Here is a 20,290-nt window from a genome sequence, read left to right as displayed (position 1 = left end):
ATATTATAGTATATTGTGGGTAGTATATCGAGATGAAAGATATGGGACATTAAAAAGGACAAATCAAACAAATGGGACAGATTATTAGAACACAAAAAAAATCGCTACAGCCTCAGTAGTTAACCAGTGAAATGACGGTATTTTACAATGCCTCTCATAGAGATTGCACTGAGAGCTGCAGTTCATCGTTCTAACGGACCCCGAGTGTCAAAAGTGGGCGTGGATTTGTAGGCTTTCCGCTTCCGGCCGTGTGTCTCAATCACTGTGTAAATCGAAGGCACAGAATTATCCAGGGTCACCGGTCTCGCCGTAACACCACAGCCGCGCCCCGCCCCCCCCGGGCCCCATACGGGAAGTAGGAAACGGTCGCATTACCGTATAAGGACAGGCCCGCGCATGCGCAGCGGCCTCGGTGTTGTGTTTGAAGTGAAGCAGCGAGCAGGAACATTTAAAGTGTCTTTATTATTAGATCTGTTTATTATTATTAGATCAGATCTGATGCATCACCATGCTGGGACACCACCACCATCACCATGACAACAGGACTCAACAACAGCTGCTGAGCTACGTGCAGGACTACCTGGAGTGTGTGGAGTCTCTGCCTCTGGACATCCAGAGAAATGTGTCTCTGCTCAGGGAGATTGACTCTAAATACCAAGGTAAATATACTTATTACTGTATGTAAATACTCATATATGAGTATTCTACACATGCACTGTAACAGTGCATGTGTAGATCTACTATCTAGTAGCCTATAGCTATGTGTGGAGATCTAGTATGTCTTTTGGACATACAGAGAAACGTGTCTCTGCTCAGGGAGATCGACTCTAAATACCAAGGTAAATATACTTATTACTGTATTTAATACTCATATATGAGTATTCTGCACATGCAATGTAACAGTATATGTGTAGAATAGTAGCCTATATGTGTTTGGTGTGTGGAGATCTAGTATGTCTCTGGACATACAGAGAAATGTGTCTCTGCTCAGGGAGAGATTGACTCCAAATACCAAGGTAAATATACTCATTAATGACTTAAATACTCATATGAGTATTCTACACATGCACTCCAACAGTACATGTGTATATCTAGTAGCGTATAGCTATGTGTGGTGTGTGGAGATCTGTGCTGTGTGGAGATCTAGTCCGTGTCTGGACATACAGAGACATGTGTCTCTGCTCAGAGAGATTGACTCTAAATACCAAGGTAAATATACTTATTAATGTATTAAATACACATATATGAGTATTATAATCAAAATCTACAAAGTAACTAGCCTTAGATCAAGACTCTCGTAAATGTATTTTATCGATTTTGACTTTTCTTTTTATCTCTACGAGAGTCTTAGCTCCACCCCCCCCCCCAGTTTGCCCTGGAATATCACCAGTAAAGCCTGTATGTCTCCAAACATGTACAAATGCCAAATATAAGGTTCTTACCCGCTTGCCCCACATGTTAACTAGGTGTCCGGAGTGTTTGTGCAAAGTATAAGTCCATATCTTTCAATAAAGAAGTGTTTTAATCCCGTCTTAATCTGATTTTACGCTCATGTTGTGTGTGTGTATATGTTGTGTGTGTGTGTTGTGAATGTGTGTGTGTGTGTATGTGTTGTGTGTGTGTGTGTGTGTGTGTGTGTGTGTGTGTCTTCCAGAGGTGCTGAAGGAGGTGGACGAGGTGTTTGAGAAGTACCAGGGCGAGCAGGATGCGTCTCAGCGGAAGCGCCTCCAGCTGCAGCTGCAGCGGGCGCTGATCATCAGCCAGGAGCTGGGAGACGAGAAGATCGGCGTGGTGACGCAGATGACCGAGCTGGTGGAGAACCGCTCGCGCCAGATGGACTCCCACTCTCTGGGCCTCCAGGTAGGAGATGATGGGACCATATATATATATATATATATATATATATATATATATATATATATATATATATATATACAGACATTTCATGTTTAGCACTCACACAGTGGTGGAAAGTAACTAAGTACATTTACTTAAGTACTGTACTTAAGTACACTTTTGAGGTATTTGTACTTTACTTGAGTATTTCCAATTTCCAATACTTTTACTTCTACTCCACTACATCTCAGAGGCAAATATTGTACTTTTACTCCACTACATTTACTTTAGTTACTAGTTACTTTTCAGATATAAACTATGATATAATGAAACAAACATTAACCACTTTAGCCCTATTTTATACATAGGCTATTTGAAAATAGCAGATCTACAAGCTCACAACGCGTCGCATCACAGTAGCAAATGATGTTGTTGGTTGTAGAGCAGTAACCTGACTTTTCAAGCTACTTGGCATGTAGTCTCGCGTAGCCAGACAACTATTCCACAATCTCTGAATGCTATATAGAGTCTGGAACTACAACCTCCCAAAATCCAAGAGAGGAAGCTGGCACTTCCGTTCACGAAAATATATTTTAAAATATCTTTACACTTTACTTTTTAATTTCCATTTCTGCTAAGCAGCAAGCTATGTGTACTTAGATGATTTGTATTTATATTAGGATACATTTGCGCGACTGTAAAGACGAAACGGAAATGGAGAGAAGGCTCCACATCCGGTTTATATCCGAGTCCCAGACTGTATGCCGGAAACATTTGAAAATTGTGGGAGGCAGCAGTCTGGTAACTCGAGACTACTTGGCATGTGATTGGATGGGACCGTCTGTCTATCACAGTCTATCAACCAATCATATTGACGTGTCTAAATGACGTATAGTAGCTGCGCCAGCAGTAGTTATTTTGTATACTATTCAAACCATGATGAATCGTGAAAGAACTACAACGCAATAAGCGCTTCTCGACGGCGTCACAACCGGTCTCGCCAAGATCCCGCCCCTAGCAGCCACTGATTGGTTCGACCCGCCGCCATGCGGAGTAGCTCTACTCTCTGAGCGATCCCACTAAGCTCCTGACTAAGAGCAACCTGGGGGGGATCACCACTATTGTGTGGGGTGGGTCCATCATTGACCCACCCCACACAATAGTGTGGGGTGGGTCATGGAATGCACCATTCCATGGGTTAAAATTCTTTTTTTTTTTACTTACTTGTTACTCACTAATCACACTATCACAGCCTAGGCTACATTCATGAAAAAAGCTTTGTATTATCAGTAAAGAGCAGGGACATCATTTGGCAAGAAGCACAACAGTGTTGTTGGATAAACTGACACATTTGAATGCATCAACTATTTATGTTTTCCCTGCGTGGAACAAGCAGGACAGGCCAAAGTCCTCTCTCTCAAAATAAGTCCCTTTCAGTCAATCACACAAATGTGTGATGTGAGACAAAATGTGCACAAACACTGAAGACATCTTTCACAGCAGGCTTGATTGATGCAAGTTTCTCAAGCAGCATTTTCTTTTTTTTCAATATGTTTATTTGTATGAATGAGTACAACATGCTTCTTGACAATTCAAAACCATAAAAATAGTATTTTTCATTCCAATCACTGAAGCAAAAAGTTAAAGAATTGAGCGTCAATGAATAACTTGTACTGTTTATAAGTTACAGTTAGTGTGATTTCTGGGCATGGTGAGTTGCACACAGTCTGTGTAATCTTGGCAAAATGGTGGTGGACAGGGACTGTGTCAAGTCATTCTCTGGCTCCAGCCTATTCACCTGTTTCCTACGCTTTCCACTTCCTGTGTGTTTTCCACTTCCTGTCGATTTGATCCAATGAAATCCAATGAAACTGGTCAGATGACTAATGATATCCAATAAAATCCGACAGGAAGTGGAAAACACACATTCTAGGAAACGGGTGAATAGCCCTGGACTTATTCTTCAGATAAGCCAGTGTGGAAAACCCACCGTCACAGAGGTAGGTTGTTGCAAAAGGTAACAGACACATCATTGCTTTCGCTGTAAGCTCTGTGAATTCTGCCTTACAACTCATCCAGAACTTAGCAAGGGGCTGTGTTTCATACGTGTGCGGGAGTTAAAGGGATAGTTCACCCCCAAAATGATTTTTTTTTAATGTATTAGTCACCCCCTGGAGACTTGAATTCATGGATATTTTTTAGTTTTTGTCGCATTCCTAAGCCAATAATTAATGATGACCGGCAGCAGTTCCGGTAGGAGACACAAAGGAGACTCTTTGTGTCTCCTACCGGAACCGCTGCATACCAGTCATCAAATTATTGGCAAATGATTGGCTTAGGAATGCGACATCGATAGAAAAAAAAAGTAATCTTTTGGGTGAACTATCCCTTTAAGCTTGACCCCTCTGCTGCTGCATCACTGAATGGGAGCAGGATCCACTTGCTGTCACAGCGCCACTGGTCAGACTCAGCAAAGTACTTTTCAAATTGAGACACAAGCCTCCTTAAATGGCCACTGGTGATGGTAATAAAAATAGCGATTGTGTGGGGCTTTTTACATTGTGCAATTCTAAGCTTTTGCAGTCTTTCTCATGACTGTCTGCTGTCCTCTGAATTTGCGCAGCATCTCCTGAAAATGCTCAATAGGCTTCTCAATCAATTCACTGTGACGTGTTGCAACAGTTTTGACGGCTTCATTCGTACATTTGAAAGATGCGCTGAGCATAAGAAACACAGTATAGTCAGGGGATATTAGCAGAAAGATTTCGAATCTTGGAATAAATTCCTTACCAAAAGAAATCTTCACCAATGTGTTTGTAAAGGTGTCTAGTAACACATCTCACAAAGACTGAAATGCAGTTTCCCTAGGAGAATTTTTGACAGCTGCTGAAAGTTGGGGTACCCACCATTTCCCTGCATTTCCATGCAGGGCAAACAAATTTTTATTCTGTTTTAAGTAGCATGTGAGGGGTCAAACTAGGGTGTTTTTATGATTCTGAATCCATTGCAAGCATTTGTTTTGCACCAAAACCACTCCTTGGGCTAAAAACAGCCCAATCTCAATGGGCTTTTTACACAAAAAGTATACCTGGACAAGGATGGCTATGGCCGTTTTTAGCCCAAGGAGTGGTTTTGGTGCAAAACAAATGCTTGCAATGGATTCAGAATCATAAAAACACCCTAGTTTGACCCCTCACATGCTAAAACAGAATTAAAATTAGATTTTCTTTGCCCTGCATGGAAATGCAGGGAAATGGTGGGTACCCCAACTTTCAGCAGCTGTCAAAAATTCTCCTAGGGAAACTGAATTTCAGTCTTTGTGAGATGTGTTACTAGACACCTTTACAAACACATTGGTGAAGATTTCTTTTGGTAAGAAATTTATTCCAAGATTGGAAATCTTTGTGCTAATATCCCCTGACTATATTAGCAGCGACCGGATCGTAAGAGGTCACTTGATTAGATTGAATTATTCACAAACAAGAAACAAGGGTAGCAAATAAAGGTAAACGTTTAGGGTTTTTTTTTTTAAGTAAAAAAAACAACTTCATGATTTTACTACATTTCTGAATGCATGGCCAGGGACCACCTGCAATACCTGGTGGTCCGCGGACCACCGGTTGGAAACCCCTGGTGTAGAGTGTAAAAAGAGTGTACCAAGTATGCTCTTTACAGTTCTGTGTCTTGCTGCGTACAGAGGCTTTTAACTAAGTGGTACCGGATATGCAGCTCGGGGGGGGAAAAGCAAACTGATCCCCAGTGTATGACACACCTAGCCTGGTTCCAGACCATAGACCCCGCCCACTCTCTGAGTGAACCGCCCCTCTTGGTCCGTTGTTGTAAATGTCAACCTAGGATTTATTCGGTACAAAAAGTACCGTCCAATGAGAGTCGGAGGTGGGGGTGGGTCTAACGACAAGCCAATCAGCGAATATCTGCTAAAGCAAGCTGTGCGATGCACGTCAGATGTAGGCGGATCCGCGGATCTCTTGTGATTGGTTTTAGGGAAATTTGAATCCCCTCCCCCTTGTACTCGCCTACACTGTAGCCAATGTCAGACTGAAGCTCCACGCAGCTTCAGTCTGATAATCAGGCTATGACACACCCCATGGTGACAATTTCACCATAATAAAAAAAATCACACCCAGTGTGAAGTGGGCGGTGTGGTCACAGTGGTCATCACAGTGATGGAAGTTCACTTAAAGAAAAGTAATATTGTGGACCAACCATTGTACACCCCTAACTTAAAAAAATACATATATGTGTTTAAAAAAATAAAATAAAACATATATGTGTTTTTTTTAACTCTCTCAGTGCCAGACCCCGAGTTATCCCGAGTTTTAGGGTTATACCCTCAGTGCCAGAACGAGAAATCCCGAGTTTTAAAGTGTTCAGAACCCAAGATATCATTATCTGAAGATTTGCAGCTCCATCCACTCTTTGTTTAACCTATAACTGAAAAAGGCTGTATCTCGCTTCCTAAGCACTTTTTGTTTACTTTTTTCCGAAAAAAGTTGGCATGGTTCGCAACCTTTTTTTTTTTTCATCGGCACTGAGAGAGTTAAGTGCATAGTCCTATTTATAGGGCTATGCACATGTGTCATGTGTTTCACTAGCCAATCACAGTCCTGAATAGAGTCAGCGGTGGCCAATCACGGTGCAGGGTTAGGGGGGTACAATGGTGGCCAATCACAGCGCAGGGTTGGGGGGGGTACAATGGGTGGGGGGGGGTACAATGGTGGCCAATCACAGTGCAGCGAATGTCGATGTCCAAACCTCACTTATAGGGGCGGTTTCACCGCCCAAAAATCGGTCGCGATGAAATTGTTTCCCCGCGGAAGCACGGTGAAACCATCCGTGTTTAGCTACGATCGGGGGCTCCATCATACTGGAGATAAATATTCTGTGACCAGTTGAAAGGTAAGGAAAACGCAGATTTTTGCTGGCGCCGGCGTTGCAAACGATGTTTTATATTTCTGTCAGTCAATGAAGTTAAAAAAAAAAATAAACTCATCCCTGTCCCTCCCAGGAGCCCGGCATGGCCGGCGGCGGCGGCACCCCGGACCGCCCCACCTCCACGGCCACCGAGCGCCGCTCCGCCAGCAGCGGCGGGGGCGCCGCCCTCCTCCCGGAGGCGTCCTTGGCGTCCGACCTGCAGCGCTCCTCGGCCCGCCGGCCCCGTCGACAGCAGCAGCAGCAACAACAACAACGCACCAGCGAGAGCCGAGGAGGAGGAGACTCCTCCCTCCTCTCCCTGGCTCCTCCCAACGGCGGCGGTGGCGGCGGTGGTGGTAGGCCTCTCACAGTTATTACATCATCGTCTAATCGCAATTATTTTTGCATAATCGTTTCCATGTTGAAAGATTTTCACACATTTGAAAACGTATAAAAAAAAGCAGAAATAGCAGATCTACAAGCTTACAACGCGTCACTTCGTGACAGCAGATCTACAAGCTTACAACGCGTCACTTTGTGACAGCAGATCTACAAGCTTACAACGCTGTGACGCGTTGTGAGCTTGTAGATAGGGTTGCCAACCGTCCCGTAAAATACGGAATCGTTCCTTATTTGGAAACTAAAAGACGTGTTCCGTATTGAACTGTTACGGGACGCGCTATGTTCCGTATTTTGGGGTCGTGGAATGACGGCGCGATTTTTATATGAGAGAGTATTTCTCACTCACACTCACACACACAAACGAGACGGGGCAGCCGTTCTGTCTCTTCTCTGTGTGACTGAGAGCTTACGGGTGTCAGTCAGTGACAGTGTTGCCAAGTATAGTGAGAGAAATGAGCCAGGCCGACCTACAAAAATCAGCCAAAAACAAGCCAAATTTTGTTCCAGGGAAGTTGCGGGAAAATAAGCAGACTTGGCAACGCTGGCTTTGAAGCCATTGTCTGGGAGTGCGCTCAGCAGCTCATTGGCTCATTACTCATAACACGACCAATGAGAGTTAGCGCTTTCACGTTGCTAGGATACGTTCTGCCCTGCGCTGCCTGTGACAACTAAAACATCTCCTGAGATCGATTCGGTATGGGATATTACATCTTATTTATCTGGTTGTGTTTTTTTAGCAAGATGTCAGTATTTTTTTTCACCTGCCCTGGCAGCCTACATATTGGCTGCTGATGTGGGCATAGTCTAGGCTATTTCAGTAGACTAATATGGTTGATTGTTTATTAATGTTGAGTTTTTAAAGTCTAATAAATAAACATTTATTTAATATATATTAATCAATATAATTAAATAGTGTGCCCATTTAAAGAATAACTCTTATATATATTAATCAATATAATTAAATAGTGTGCCCATTTAAAGACTAACTCTTATATATATTAATCAATATAATTAAATAGTGTGCCCATTTAAAGAATAACTCTTATGTAGTTGTTAGTTGTTGTCTAATATAATGGTATAATAATACAATTCAGAAATTGTTTTTTGTGATAATAAATTGGTAAAATCAGGCAAAAATATGAATTAAATAATATAACCCTAACCTAACTCCTGCATGCGAGGGGTCCGCATGCACGCGCGCGCATGTGTCCCGTTTTTCCATTTCTGAAAGTTGGCAACCCTACTTGTAGATCAGCTATTTCTGCAATTTTTACTAAAATTACAAAATGATTAAATATGTAAATAATTTCTTTGTAGATTTAAGTTATTTTTTCATATCTGCCCTGTGCAATTTTTGATTACAAAGCGTAAAAGGCATAAAGACATTTATATTTTATTCATATGTTCCAACGTTCAACAATGCCAAAAACACCATTAAATCGTCACTCGCAATTATTTGAGTGACAATTAATCGTCAACTTAACCCATTGAGACCTGAAGCCGATTCTACATGTCTCCTAAATCCCAACAGTTTTCTGAAAAACGTATGTTTCTATATCAGTGGTGCTCAATCTTTTTCATGTCAAGGACCCCCAAAATTATATGTATTTGGCCGCGGACCCCCATCAAAATATTTTGTTCGGACCCCCAGAAGCAAAGATTTGAGTTAAAAATGTTCGCTTTAAAAATATATTATGTTCAAAGATTTGCACACATTTTCATGATTTTTCAAAAATAGCAGATCTACAAGCTCATAGCGCGGCACTCGGTGCCGCGCTATGAGCTTGTAGATCTGCTATTTTTGAATAGCCTAAAGTGTAAAATAATGCTTTTTAGCTCAAATCTAAAAATGACACAGTTCCAGGTATTAATGGGTTAAATGTGAAATGGTGACAGCCCTAGGTGGCGGCGGCTCGCTCGCCGACGAACCCGCCGGCGACGCGGAGGCGGACCCGGTTCCGGCACCAGGCTCCTCCTCCTCCTCCTCGGCGCAGCAGCAGCAGCAGCAGCCCCGGAGCGAGAAGAAGTCGTCGTCGTCCTCCAAGTCGGCCAAGAAGAAGAAGCGCAAGTCGGCCAAACAGCAGGAGCGCGCCGACGCCTCGGCCTCGCCGGTGGACTTCGCCGCCGTCGACCCCAACGAGCCCACCTACTGCCTGTGCGAGCAGGTGAGCTACGGCGAGATGATCGGCTGCGACAACGAGCAGTGCCCCATCGAGTGGTTCCACTTCAGCTGCGTGGGGCTGACCTACAAGCCCAAGGGGAAGTGGTACTGTCCCAAGTGCCGGGGCGGGGACAACGAGAAGACCATGGACAAGAGTCTGGGCGACAAGAACAGAAAGGAGCGCCGGTCCAGGTAGTAGTGAGCGCTAGTTTTTGGCGCGCGGGTTGGCCTTGAGTTGGTGTTGATATTTTGAACCGTTAAAACCGGGAACGGGAATCTGTGTAACCACTTAAACCGTTATTTTATACTTTTGGGCTATTGGAAAAATAGCAGATCTACAAGCTCGTAGCGCGGCACCGACGAGTGCCGTGTTACGAGCTTGTAGATCTGCTATTTTTGAATAGCCAATTTAATCTAAAAAATGACACACGGATGCGTTCCCGGTCTTAATAATGGGTTAAACCAGAAATTGGTGACTTGTTGAATTATGTGTCACCGGGGCCTAAAGGAATCCTATCCGTTTATAACTACGGGTGTGCAAATGGAACCAAATGGATGCTTAAAGGGATAGTTCACCCCCAAAATGACTTTTTTTCTATCAATATCACACCCCATGAAGCCTTGAATTCATGGAGATGTTTTAGTTTTTGTAGCATTCCTGAGCCAATCATTTGATGACCGGTGGAAAGATGCTAATGTATCCGGTAGGAGACACAAAGGAGACACAAAGAGTCTCCTTTGTGTCTCCTCCTGGAGAGACAGCCGGTCATCAAATTATTGGCTCAGGAATGCGACAAAAACCAAAAAAATCGCCTTGAATTCAAGCCTTCATGGGGTGTGTAATTGATAGAAAATAAGTAATTTTTTGGGTGAATTACTCCTCCACTTTTGTTTGCACACTCGTATTTAAATAAAGACTCAGGATTTTACCTGTATAATTGGGAGTCACATAATTCACCGAGTCACCTGTTTTGATGTAAACACCGGATCAAGCGGTCCCCCGGATCAAGTCGGCCAGTTTCGCCGTTTGAGAGTTGAGCCCGGGTGTCAGAAAGACGTGAAAGCACAATTTGAACGTTAAAGCCCTGCCCCCCCCCCCCCTCTCCCCCGACACACTGACATAGTCACGCAAAATCTGCCTGTTCACATCGACCGTTTAATAAAAAAAAAACACGGACATGCGTTTCTAGAACGCTCAAATTATTGATAACAAACATACATACCACTACAATACAATACAATAAGTTTACAATAAAGAGGTTACATTTCGGAGTTGCTCCAACTTAACCCTTTAAGGCCTGAAGCCGATCCTACAAATGTCTTCCAAATCCCAACAGTATTCTGAAGAAACATATGTTTCTATATCAGTGGTTCTCAAACTCTTTCATGTCAAGAACCCCCAAAATGATATGTATTTGGCCGCGGACCACCATCTCAAAATATTTTGATCCAGAGACCCCCAGAAGCAAAGATTTGAGTTAAAAATGTTCGCTTTAAAATAATATAAATATATTAATTTGCACGCATTTTCTCGATTTTTCAAAAATAGCAGATCTACAAGTTCATAGCGCGATTTTTTTCTATCGATTGCACACCCCATGGAGACTTGAATTCATGGAGTTTTTTTTTTTTTGTCGCATTCCTACGCCAATAATTAGATCTTTCCGCCGGTCATCAAAATCTCCACGAATTCAAGGCTTCATGGGGTGTGTAATTGATAGAAAATAAGTGTTTTTTTTTGGGTGAACTATCCCTTTTAATGATACGACTCTTGACTTGACTCTTTCAGTGTGCCGGGGGCCTTAAATAAATCTGTAGCAGCGCTTAATCTGAATAAAATGACTTGATTTAACTGGTGCTGTGACATCTCTGTATGATACACACTACTACTGTTAACTATAGCTGTGTTTACACTCAGCCTATGATCAGAGCTTCCGAGTCACAGACTGTCTGACCGGAAACATTTGAAAATTGTGGGAGGCAACATTCTGGCCACGCAAGACTATGTTCACACTGGCGGCACTTATTCAGTTTGGAATCAGATCTGATTGGATTATTTTTTCTTCAATACTATAAAAAAAAATAGACAGTAGGTCCTAAAGATCACATTAACCCATTAAGACCTGAGAAGATTCTAGAAATGTCTTCTAAATCCTAAAAAAAATTTGGAAAAAAAACCAAATTTCTTTTCCCTCGATTTTTCAAAAATAGCAGATCTACAAGCTCGTAGCGCGGCACTCGGTGCCGCGCTATGAGCTTGTATATCTGCTATTTTTGAATAGCCAAAGACATCTAAAGTGACACAGATGCGTTCCAGGTATCAATGGGTTAATAACAGTGTGGACAGTAGGTTCTAAAGATCACATTTAATAACAGTGTGGACAGTAGGTCCTAAAGATCACATTTAATAACCGTGTGGACAGTAGGTCCTAAAGATCACATTTAATAACAGTGTGGACAGTAGGTCCTAAAGATCACATTTAATAACAGTGTGGACAGTAGGTCCTAAAGATCACATTTAATAACAGTGTGGACAGTAGGTTCTAAAGATCACATTTAATGACAGTGTGGACAGTAGGTCCTAAATATCACATTTAATAACCGTGTGGACAGTACAGTAGGTCCTAAAGATCACATTTAATAACAGTGTGGACAGTAGGTCCTAAAGATCACATTTATCAGAAATCAATGGGATTTGCCTTCAGTCCGAACAAAGCCTTTAGAATCATGACCCACAAGCTGCCATTTTCTGTAACTATTGTTTACTTTTTTCTTTGTTTTATTTAGTTATTTTTGATTGTGAGACGTTTTGTTGATACGAGACACAGAACGGAATGTATTTCTTCTCTTTTTGGGTCGCTACGCCCTGGGCCCGGGCCATGTCAACATCCCCAATTATTTCAAACTTTTGCCTTGATTAACGATTTTATAAAAGAAAAAAGAAAATAAATAGTGAAAATAGCAGATCTACAAGCTCAGTGGTTCTCAACCTTTTCAGGCCGTGACCCCCCCAAAAATAATCATATTTGAACCGGGGACCCCCCAAAATAATCGTATTTGAACCGGGGACCCCCCAAAATAATCATATTTGAACCGGGGACCCCCCAAAATAATCATATTTGAACCGGGGACCCCCCACCCTGATAAGCACTTGGAATTTAGGAGTTGAGATATTCAATTTAGTTTGACACAACTCAATATTGTGAAAATAGCAGATCTACAAGATGCTATTTTTGATTATTATTTTTTTGCCTCTTTCTTATATCATTTGACAATATGGCCAATGTTTGTCCAGTTTTTATAGGATAGTTTGTAGATTACTTTTGATGCAGTGATGGTCTTTTTTCTTTTCAATTTATTTTAGGTATTAAAAAGGTCTTAAAAGTCCTCAAATAATTGTCATTTCACTGTCATCTGAACCCCCCCCAATCAGGTGGGGACCCCCCTGAGGGTCCCGACCCACAGGTTGAGAACCACTGTACTAATAGCTCACAAGGCGCATCGGCTAATTTCTAATTGTTTGGACGCCACCATGGTACAACGATAGTATAAAAAGGTGGTCAATCACGCTAATCTATTTAGTCCATTTATATGTATTTTCTTTCGTTAATATGTAATAAATAATAATAAATAAAAAAAGCTCTTATTATTCGATTAACCTACATGAGCAAGATTAAGTTATTGGTTCTAAATATGATTTTGATGTATTTGTGGTTAATTTCCCCCTGTGGACGAGGTCCTCTGTCCAGTGAAGGCTGTCCTCTGTCCTTCGTTATGTTGTCTGTCCCTTTTTTATTTCAATTAAACTACCTTTTGTTCCTGAATTGAAGTCCCAGGCTGTGACTCCTATGCTTTACTACACACACACTGTTACACTTACTTTGCTTTGGAAAAGGTTTTTGTTTTGGATAAAATTGGTGTCCAGACCTGAGAGAACATGTGTTTTCTGTTGGAGCTGGAGAGTTACTATAGTGGTTCCCCAGCTAAATGTGTTAATACCAGTGTTAATTCTGACAGCAAATGTTGATTTAGTTTGAGTCTTTTGAATAAAATTCCATTTAGTTTTTGTCTAGTTTTAGTCGACTAAATATCATAAGATCATAGTCGACTAAATCTACAATGTATGTTGGCGGTGCCTTGATGGTGTCGTAATGGCTGATTTTACACTTGGATACATTCTGAAAATAGCAGATCTACAAGCTCACAACACGTCGCAGTGCGACGCGTTGTGAGCTTGTAGATCTGCTATTTTCAGAGTGCAACACCTGAGCGCAACCAAACATAAAATGACTTGTCTTTTAGTTCTACTGGATCTCTTCTCCACTAGATCCCTCTCTAACATTTTAGTCTAGTTTTTATTTGTTGACGAAATTGTTTTAGTCACCATAGCTTAGTTTTTATTTCGTTTTCATGTCATTTTCGTCAGTAAAAAAAGGTAGTCGACGAACATTTTTCGTCATAGTTTTAGTCGACAAAATCAACACTCGTTAATACAGCATCACTGTATCATCATTTTAACCACTTTATCCATATGTTATATGTTGGCTATTGAAAAATAGCATATATATACAAGCAGATATACAGTGTGTCACTTCTGCTATTTTTGTAGGGGCAAAAAAACAAAAAAAGAATTGGAGAACATTTTTAATAATTGTAATGATTTTTGTAAACACATATTTTCTCTTCTTGTGGTCTTATTCTTTATTAAGACTCGACACATATTGACTTAATATCGATCAAAGACAACTCAACCCTCATCATAGTTTTGATGTGTTTTGTTGAATGTCAACTATCAGAACTTTGTCAGAAGGATGTTCCTCCATCAGGTCAGGCTGAAGGAGAACACCTGGATGATCTTCCTGAGTCACATCTGTGGGACAACCTCAAGGATCTCTGCCTTGGCATCTTCTACTGCATACATCAGGTTGGCTTTGTCTGTGGGGGGGGGGGGGGTGTACAAGGATTTCATCGACAGCACACAGAGAGAAGGGAACCATTGGCATCTCCTCAGTGCTGTAAAGTAACTAAGTATAATCACTCCAGTACTGCACTTACAGTACAATTTTGAGGTATTTTTGCTTTACTGTAGCATGTCCAATTTTCTGTACTTTTACTTCTACGCAACTACATCTCAGAGGCAAATATTGTACTTTTTCTCCACTACAATTATTTGACAACTTTAGTTACTAGTTACTTTGTACATTTTTATTATTATTACAAAACATACATTAACCACTTCAGCCCTGTATACATTTCAGCCATTTGAAAATAGCAGATCTACAAGCTCACAATGCGTCGCATCGAGCTTGTAGATCTGTTTCTATACATTTTATACATTTGAGAACTTGTGAAACTACTCATTCTGCATAATGAGTACTTTCTAGATAGATCTGCTATTTCCGAAAGATTTGTATACATTTTGAACACTTTCTGCATGATGAGTACTTTTACTTTTGTACTATATTTTGATACCAATACTTTTGTACTTTTACTCAAGTACGTTTTTCATTCCGGACTTTTACTTGTAACAGAGTATTTCTACATTGCAGTATTGATACTTTTACTTAAGTAAAAAAAACACGGCGATTGTCATCTCCTCAAGTTCAGGAACAAAACTTGGTCAGCTGCCTTGGATGATTAGAAATCTTCCTAGCCACATTCCTCACACAATTTGATGACATTGTCTCCAATACCCACTTCTTTTTTTTAATGTAGAGATCAAACATTCTGAAACAAACTCCTCAAAGCTCATTCAGTGCCACATCTAAGACGTCACGTTTTATCGCCATTGTTAAGCCCTGAGCGCCACGTGACGTCTAAGACGTCATGAAAAAAAAAATGTTCAGAACCCAAGATATCATGATTTGAAAATTTGCTGCTCCACTCACTTCTTGTTTAACTTCTTACTGGAAAAGGCTGTATCTCGGCTCCTGAGCACTTTTTTTTTACATGTGTTTGGCTCTGGCACTGGGACAACACAACCAGAAATAAGTCTGGCACTGATTGTGGCCCTTTACTGCAAATGGCAGAATATCATTATTTGCCCCATCTGACACGAGCGCTGATGAAGGCAGACTCTTCAATGGTGTTTTCTCTGTGAAGGGATTGTCTCCACAGTGCAACTCAACCAAGTTACATTAGATTCAGAGCATTAGCTCCTGACCTCAATGCAACTCAATCAGGTTACATTAGATTCAGAGCATCAGCTCCTGACCTCAATGCAATCTCTCCTGAGAGATGATAATGTAGGCCTAACTGTCCAAGAAGAAGATCTGGAAGCTTTTGAGCAGTGTGGGAAAAAGTACTCAAATGTTTTAAGTAAAAGTATCAATACTGCAATGTAGAAATACTCTGTTACAAAAGTAAAAGTCCAGAATTAAATTTTTTTTAAAGTACCAAAAAGTAAAAGTACTGAAAAGTTTGAAAATAGCAGATCTACAAGCTCACAACAAAATAGCCTGGGTATAAAATAGGGCTGAAGTGGTTAATGTATTTTGTATAATGTAATATATATATATATATCTGCAAAGTAAATCGTTACTAAAGTTTTCTAATAATTGTAGTGGAGAAAATTACAATATTTGCCTCTGAGATGTAGTGGAGTAGAAGTAAAAGTATAGACAATTGGAAATACTCCAGTAATGTAAAACATACCTAAATTGTAAGTACAGTACTTGAGTAAATGTACTTAGTTACTTTACACCACTGCCTTTGAGGTAGTCCTACTGATTCACTAGACCAGTAAGTTGAGGTGTGGTCATGATTAACAACCATATTATATACATTTAAAAGTATTAAGTTAGTTGTGTTTTGACAGGGGTGTGTGTTTCTGTGAGTAGTTTGAATGAGTGTTCAAAAACCTCTGTGACTTGTAATGGACAGACAGGAATCTGCTGTTTGGACGCCATCTAGTGGCTATCAGCAGACACTGTATATGTCTGAGGTTATGGGTGTAAAATGCATTTTCATTTGTAGGCCTACACACTACAGTAAGTCAGGGGTCTTCAACAAGAGGGTCCGGAACCCCTAGGGGCTCCGCAGAGTTACTACAGGAGCGCCGCCAAATCATTGTGTGATAAAAACGTTTTATTTTATTTATTATTATACTGTGGTAGAACAGCATTGTAGGTTTGTCGGGTCCATATTTTATTCCATTTTAAAAAGTTTAAAATTATGTATCTTTATTACTTCCCTCTACAATCCCACATGTCACTGTAAAAACAAGTTGCTTTTTCTTGCTTTTTCTTCATTTTTTTCTTACATTGCTCCACATCCCATGTAGAAACTCCTCTAGTTTAAAATATATATTTATCTTAATGAGTCAAGATTCAAGTTCAAGGTGCTTTATTGTTTGCATTTATCTTGCGTAAGCTACAGGTACATAGTATACTATATACCACACATGGGCAACATACGGCCCAGTGGCCGGACCCGGCCCTTTGACCGTCTCAATCCGGCCCGCCAAGTCATAACAAAAAAATAACATAATGACCCCCCAAAAAAAATCTACATTTTTAAAGGCTGCCATGTTAATGGTTTTGAGACACATTTATTTAACCTGACTCCAATTAATAGTCATTCATATTTACCATTTGAGTACTATACCTGCATTCCTCAATCCGTATGTACTCAAATGTTTTATGTTTATAATGTAACAGTGAAACAGTCTGCCTGGAGTCCATATTTATAACATAATGCAATGTGTTTTATCAATGACCTATGGAGCGGTGCATATCAGATAAGATCATTTATAGGCTCATTTAATAAGTTGATACGGCATTGACGTGGCTTGTTTTATGTAGAGTCCAGAGTACACCAGAGTGATGCAGTACAATTATTGTACTGTACTTTTGTAATTGTATTATCCGTACTTTTCTCAAGGAGCAACAACAATAATGGAGTTCAGTGTTTGTACCATGAAGTCATGGATGTGGATTTATTTCAACATTCTCCTGGTCATATGGAGCAGCTGTTACAACACATCTGTGACAGGTAACGTTATATACAACTTATTATTACAACTTAAAGGTTGTTGCAGTGGAGTAACGGATATAGAAATGTTTTGTCTGCTATAGGGATTAGGAGTGGACACATAATGTCAGGTAGGCCTACTACACTGTAGTAGGCTTACCTGTGGTCGGGGGAGTAATCAGATCATCAAATCTTCATGTATTTATTTCACACTTTACTATATTAACTCTCTTTGTTGAAATCGTCTGTCATAATATCTAGTGGTTTTATATCACACTATGATTGATGATCACACACTGAGATTTCACCAGGATGAGATCCAGACCCGACACCACACACAACACACTGTACATTTGTCTAAATACACATTAAACATTACAGATTAATATCTCTACTCTAAATACATTGTTTTGTTTTAAGGACAACCTCAGGTCATAGGGTCATCTCAGCCTGTGATGGCCATGGTGGGAGATGATGTCATCCTTCCTTGTCACATTGAACCACCTGAGAACATGGAGAGGGGGACGGTGATATGGGGGAGAGATGACCTGAATCCTTTTTTTGTGCACATTCTCGCTAATGGACGTGTCGGGACTAACAATCTGAACCTGTCATACAAACAGAGGACGTCTCTGTTTGATGAGCAGTTGTCTCATGGTAACATCTCACTGAAGCTGACCAGGGTGAAGCTCTCAGACGAGGGGACGTACATGTGTTATGTTCCACACTTGAACAGCAGCAGTTCTATCCAGCTCCTTGTTGGTAAGATTTACTGTTCATAAAACAATGGATGTAAAAACAACAATAAAGATCATGACAACATAGCTGTCATTAAGTCAATACTAAAAGGCTCAGGGTCCTATCAGTGAGTCAGGCTGGGGGGTGGGGGGGCACGGTGGCACAGTCGGTAGCGCTGTAGCCTCACAGCTAGAAGGTCCTGGGTTCGATTCCCGCCGGGGACGCTGTGGGCGCTGGGGGCGTGTCTTCTCCTCCGCGTCATAAGTGCCCAAACCCTAGGTGGGGTTGGCGAAAGGGCCCACTCTGTGTGGAGTTTGCATGTTCTCCCCATGTCTCCTAGGGTAGTTAATACCCTCACAAAAACATGTAGTAATCCTGGTCACTATACTGCCTCCCCCTGGTCAGCCGGGGTGACTGATGGAGGGGAAAGGAACTGGTTGGAATAACGTGTTCCTTCCACGCGCTACGTCCAACCAGGGAAACTCTCCTGTCAGGTGACAAGAAGGTCAGTTGGCTCTCATCAATCAATCAATCAATCAAGGTTTATTTATATAGCACATTTCACATGACGGAATCAAACAAAGTGCTGTACAGGTAAAAAACACAACAAAGAGCAAACAATGCAAAGTAAGCAGATGTAGCAAACAAAAATTAAGTGCAAATAAAAACAAATCAAGGGATACATCAGATGGCACTATAAGCCAGGGAGAAAAAATGAGTCTTTAGTTGAGATTTAAAGGTAGCTAGCGACTGGGCCGCTTTGATATGCAGGGGCAGAATATTCCAGAGCCTGGGGGCAGCCACTGCAAAGGCCCGGTCACCCCTGGTTTTTTTCGTGGGTGTTGCCGGCACCTCCAGCAGTAGCTGGTCAGCCGACCTCAAGGCTCTGAGTGGAGAATGATTAGAAATTAGATCGGCAAGGGACGGGGGTGCCAACCCATTTCGAATTTTAAAAACGAACATTAAAATTTTAAAATCTATTCGAAAACGGACAGGGAGCCAATGGAGCGAGGCTAAAACTGGAGTGATGTGGTCACGCTTCTTTGTCCCAGTGAGGAGACGGGCAGCAGCGTTTTGGACCAACTGCAGGCGCCTCAGCAAAGATTGGTCAATGCCTATATATAAAGAATTGCAATAATCCAGTCTTGACGAAATAAAAGCATGGATGACCCTCTCGAAGTCATGTTGCGAGAGATAGGGCTTGATCTTGGCTAGGAGTCTGAGGTGAAAGAAGCTGGTTTTAACGACCGAGCTAACCTGTTTATCTAATTTGAGTGCTGAATCTAGAGTGACACCAAGATTTTTTACAGAGGAGCGATTATAGGTGCTAAGGGGACCAAGGATGACGGGTGGAGGAATGGGAGAATCGGGGCCGAAAATTATGATTTCTGTCTTGCTGTCGTTTAAATTAAGAAAATTTGAGCTCATCCAAGATTTGATGTCTGCTAGGCAATCCTGTAGTAATTGTGATGGGTTATGATCTGGGTTATTATCTTTTGGCTTAAGGGGCAGATAAATTTGGATGTCGTCGGCGAAGCAATGAAAAGATATATTATGTTTGGCTATGATTTCACCTAGGGGAAGTATATATAATAAAAAGAGTATGGGGCCCAGGATTGAGCCTTGAGGGACTCCACAGGTCAGAGGGGCCATAGAGGATGAGAATTCCCCAAGTTTGACGGAAAAACTCCTATTTGTTAAATAAGATTTAAACCACTGTAAGGCGGTGCCAGTAATGCCTACATTATATTTGAGACGCGCTAATAAAATTTTGTGGTCTACCGTGTCAAAAGCGGCTGTCAAGTTAAGCAGAACCAGGACAGCTGGGCTGCCAGAGTCTACAGTTAAAAGAAGGTCATTAAAAACTCTTAAGAGTGCCGATTCTGTGCTGTGACCTGATCTAAAACCGGACTGAAATTTTTCATAGATGTCGTGGGTATTTAAAAACAGTTGCAGTTGAGCATAAACTGTCTTTTCCAGGACATGCACTGAAGGAGGCGTGAGCTCGGCCCTGGCCTAGGCTGGTGTGGGGAGTGTAGTGCCCAGGATCACTTAGCAAATTGGCACTGGGTGAAAAAAGAGTTACAAAATCGAGGGATAAAAAATGATAAGTGAGTCAGGCTGACTGAGAGAGCCTCACACACTGACAGCGGTGGAAGAAGTACTTCCACCACTGTATTCAAAAAAGGTGAAAGGCCTGTATTCAAGATTTTACTTGGGTAAAAGTGATAATAATAATAATTATTA

The 20,290-nt window shown here is 41.3% G+C and overlaps 1 protein-coding gene across 5 annotated transcripts; it reads left to right on the top strand.

Moving 5' to 3' along the window:
- The first annotated feature begins 413 nt into the window (after positions 1–413).
- LOC308101256 (inhibitor of growth protein 2-like) lies at positions 414–13,158 on the top strand. Of its 5 annotated transcripts, XM_080450664.1 has the most exons (6): positions 414–659; positions 1,655–1,860; positions 6,866–7,127; positions 9,070–11,427; positions 11,685–11,874; positions 11,956–13,158. In XM_080450664.1, the coding sequence occupies exons 1-4, from the start codon at positions 509–511 to the stop codon at positions 9,528–9,530; spliced, it is 1,080 nt and encodes a 359-aa protein (XP_080306790.1). In that variant the 5' UTR covers positions 414–508; the 3' UTR covers positions 9,531–11,427; positions 11,685–11,874; positions 11,956–13,158. The 5 variants fall into 5 exon arrangements, with proteins under 5 accessions (XP_080306790.1, XP_080306792.1, XP_080306791.1 ...); XM_080450666.1 differs by having other exon boundaries at positions 6,866–7,118; positions 11,685–13,158; XM_080450665.1 differs by having other exon boundaries at positions 6,866–7,121; positions 11,685–13,158.
- The last annotated feature ends 7,132 nt before the right edge of the window (positions 13,159–20,290 follow it).

This window comes from Gymnoscopelus braueri (genome assembly GCF_963280865.1).
Source record: "Gymnoscopelus braueri genome assembly, chromosome: 15".
Classification (NCBI taxonomy): domain Eukaryota; kingdom Metazoa; phylum Chordata; class Actinopteri; order Myctophiformes; family Myctophidae; genus Gymnoscopelus; species Gymnoscopelus braueri.
This window is presented reverse-complemented; position numbering and strand designations above follow the sequence as displayed.

What these genes read in the sequence shown, in the direction of transcription:
- LOC308101256 (XM_080450663.1), top strand. Translation starts at nt 509, where the DNA reads ATGCTGGGACACCACCACCATCACCATGACAACAGGACTCAACAACAG. An exon ending in GATTGACTCTAAATACCAAG is followed by an intron (nt 660 to 1,654) that starts GTAAATATACTT and finishes TGTGTCTTCCAG; the next exon opens with AGGTGCTGAAGGAGGTGGAC. An exon ending in CGGCGGTGGCGGCGGTGGTG is followed by an intron (nt 7,128 to 9,069) that starts GTAGGCCTCTCA and finishes AAATGGTGACAG; the next exon opens with CCCTAGGTGGCGGCGGCTCG.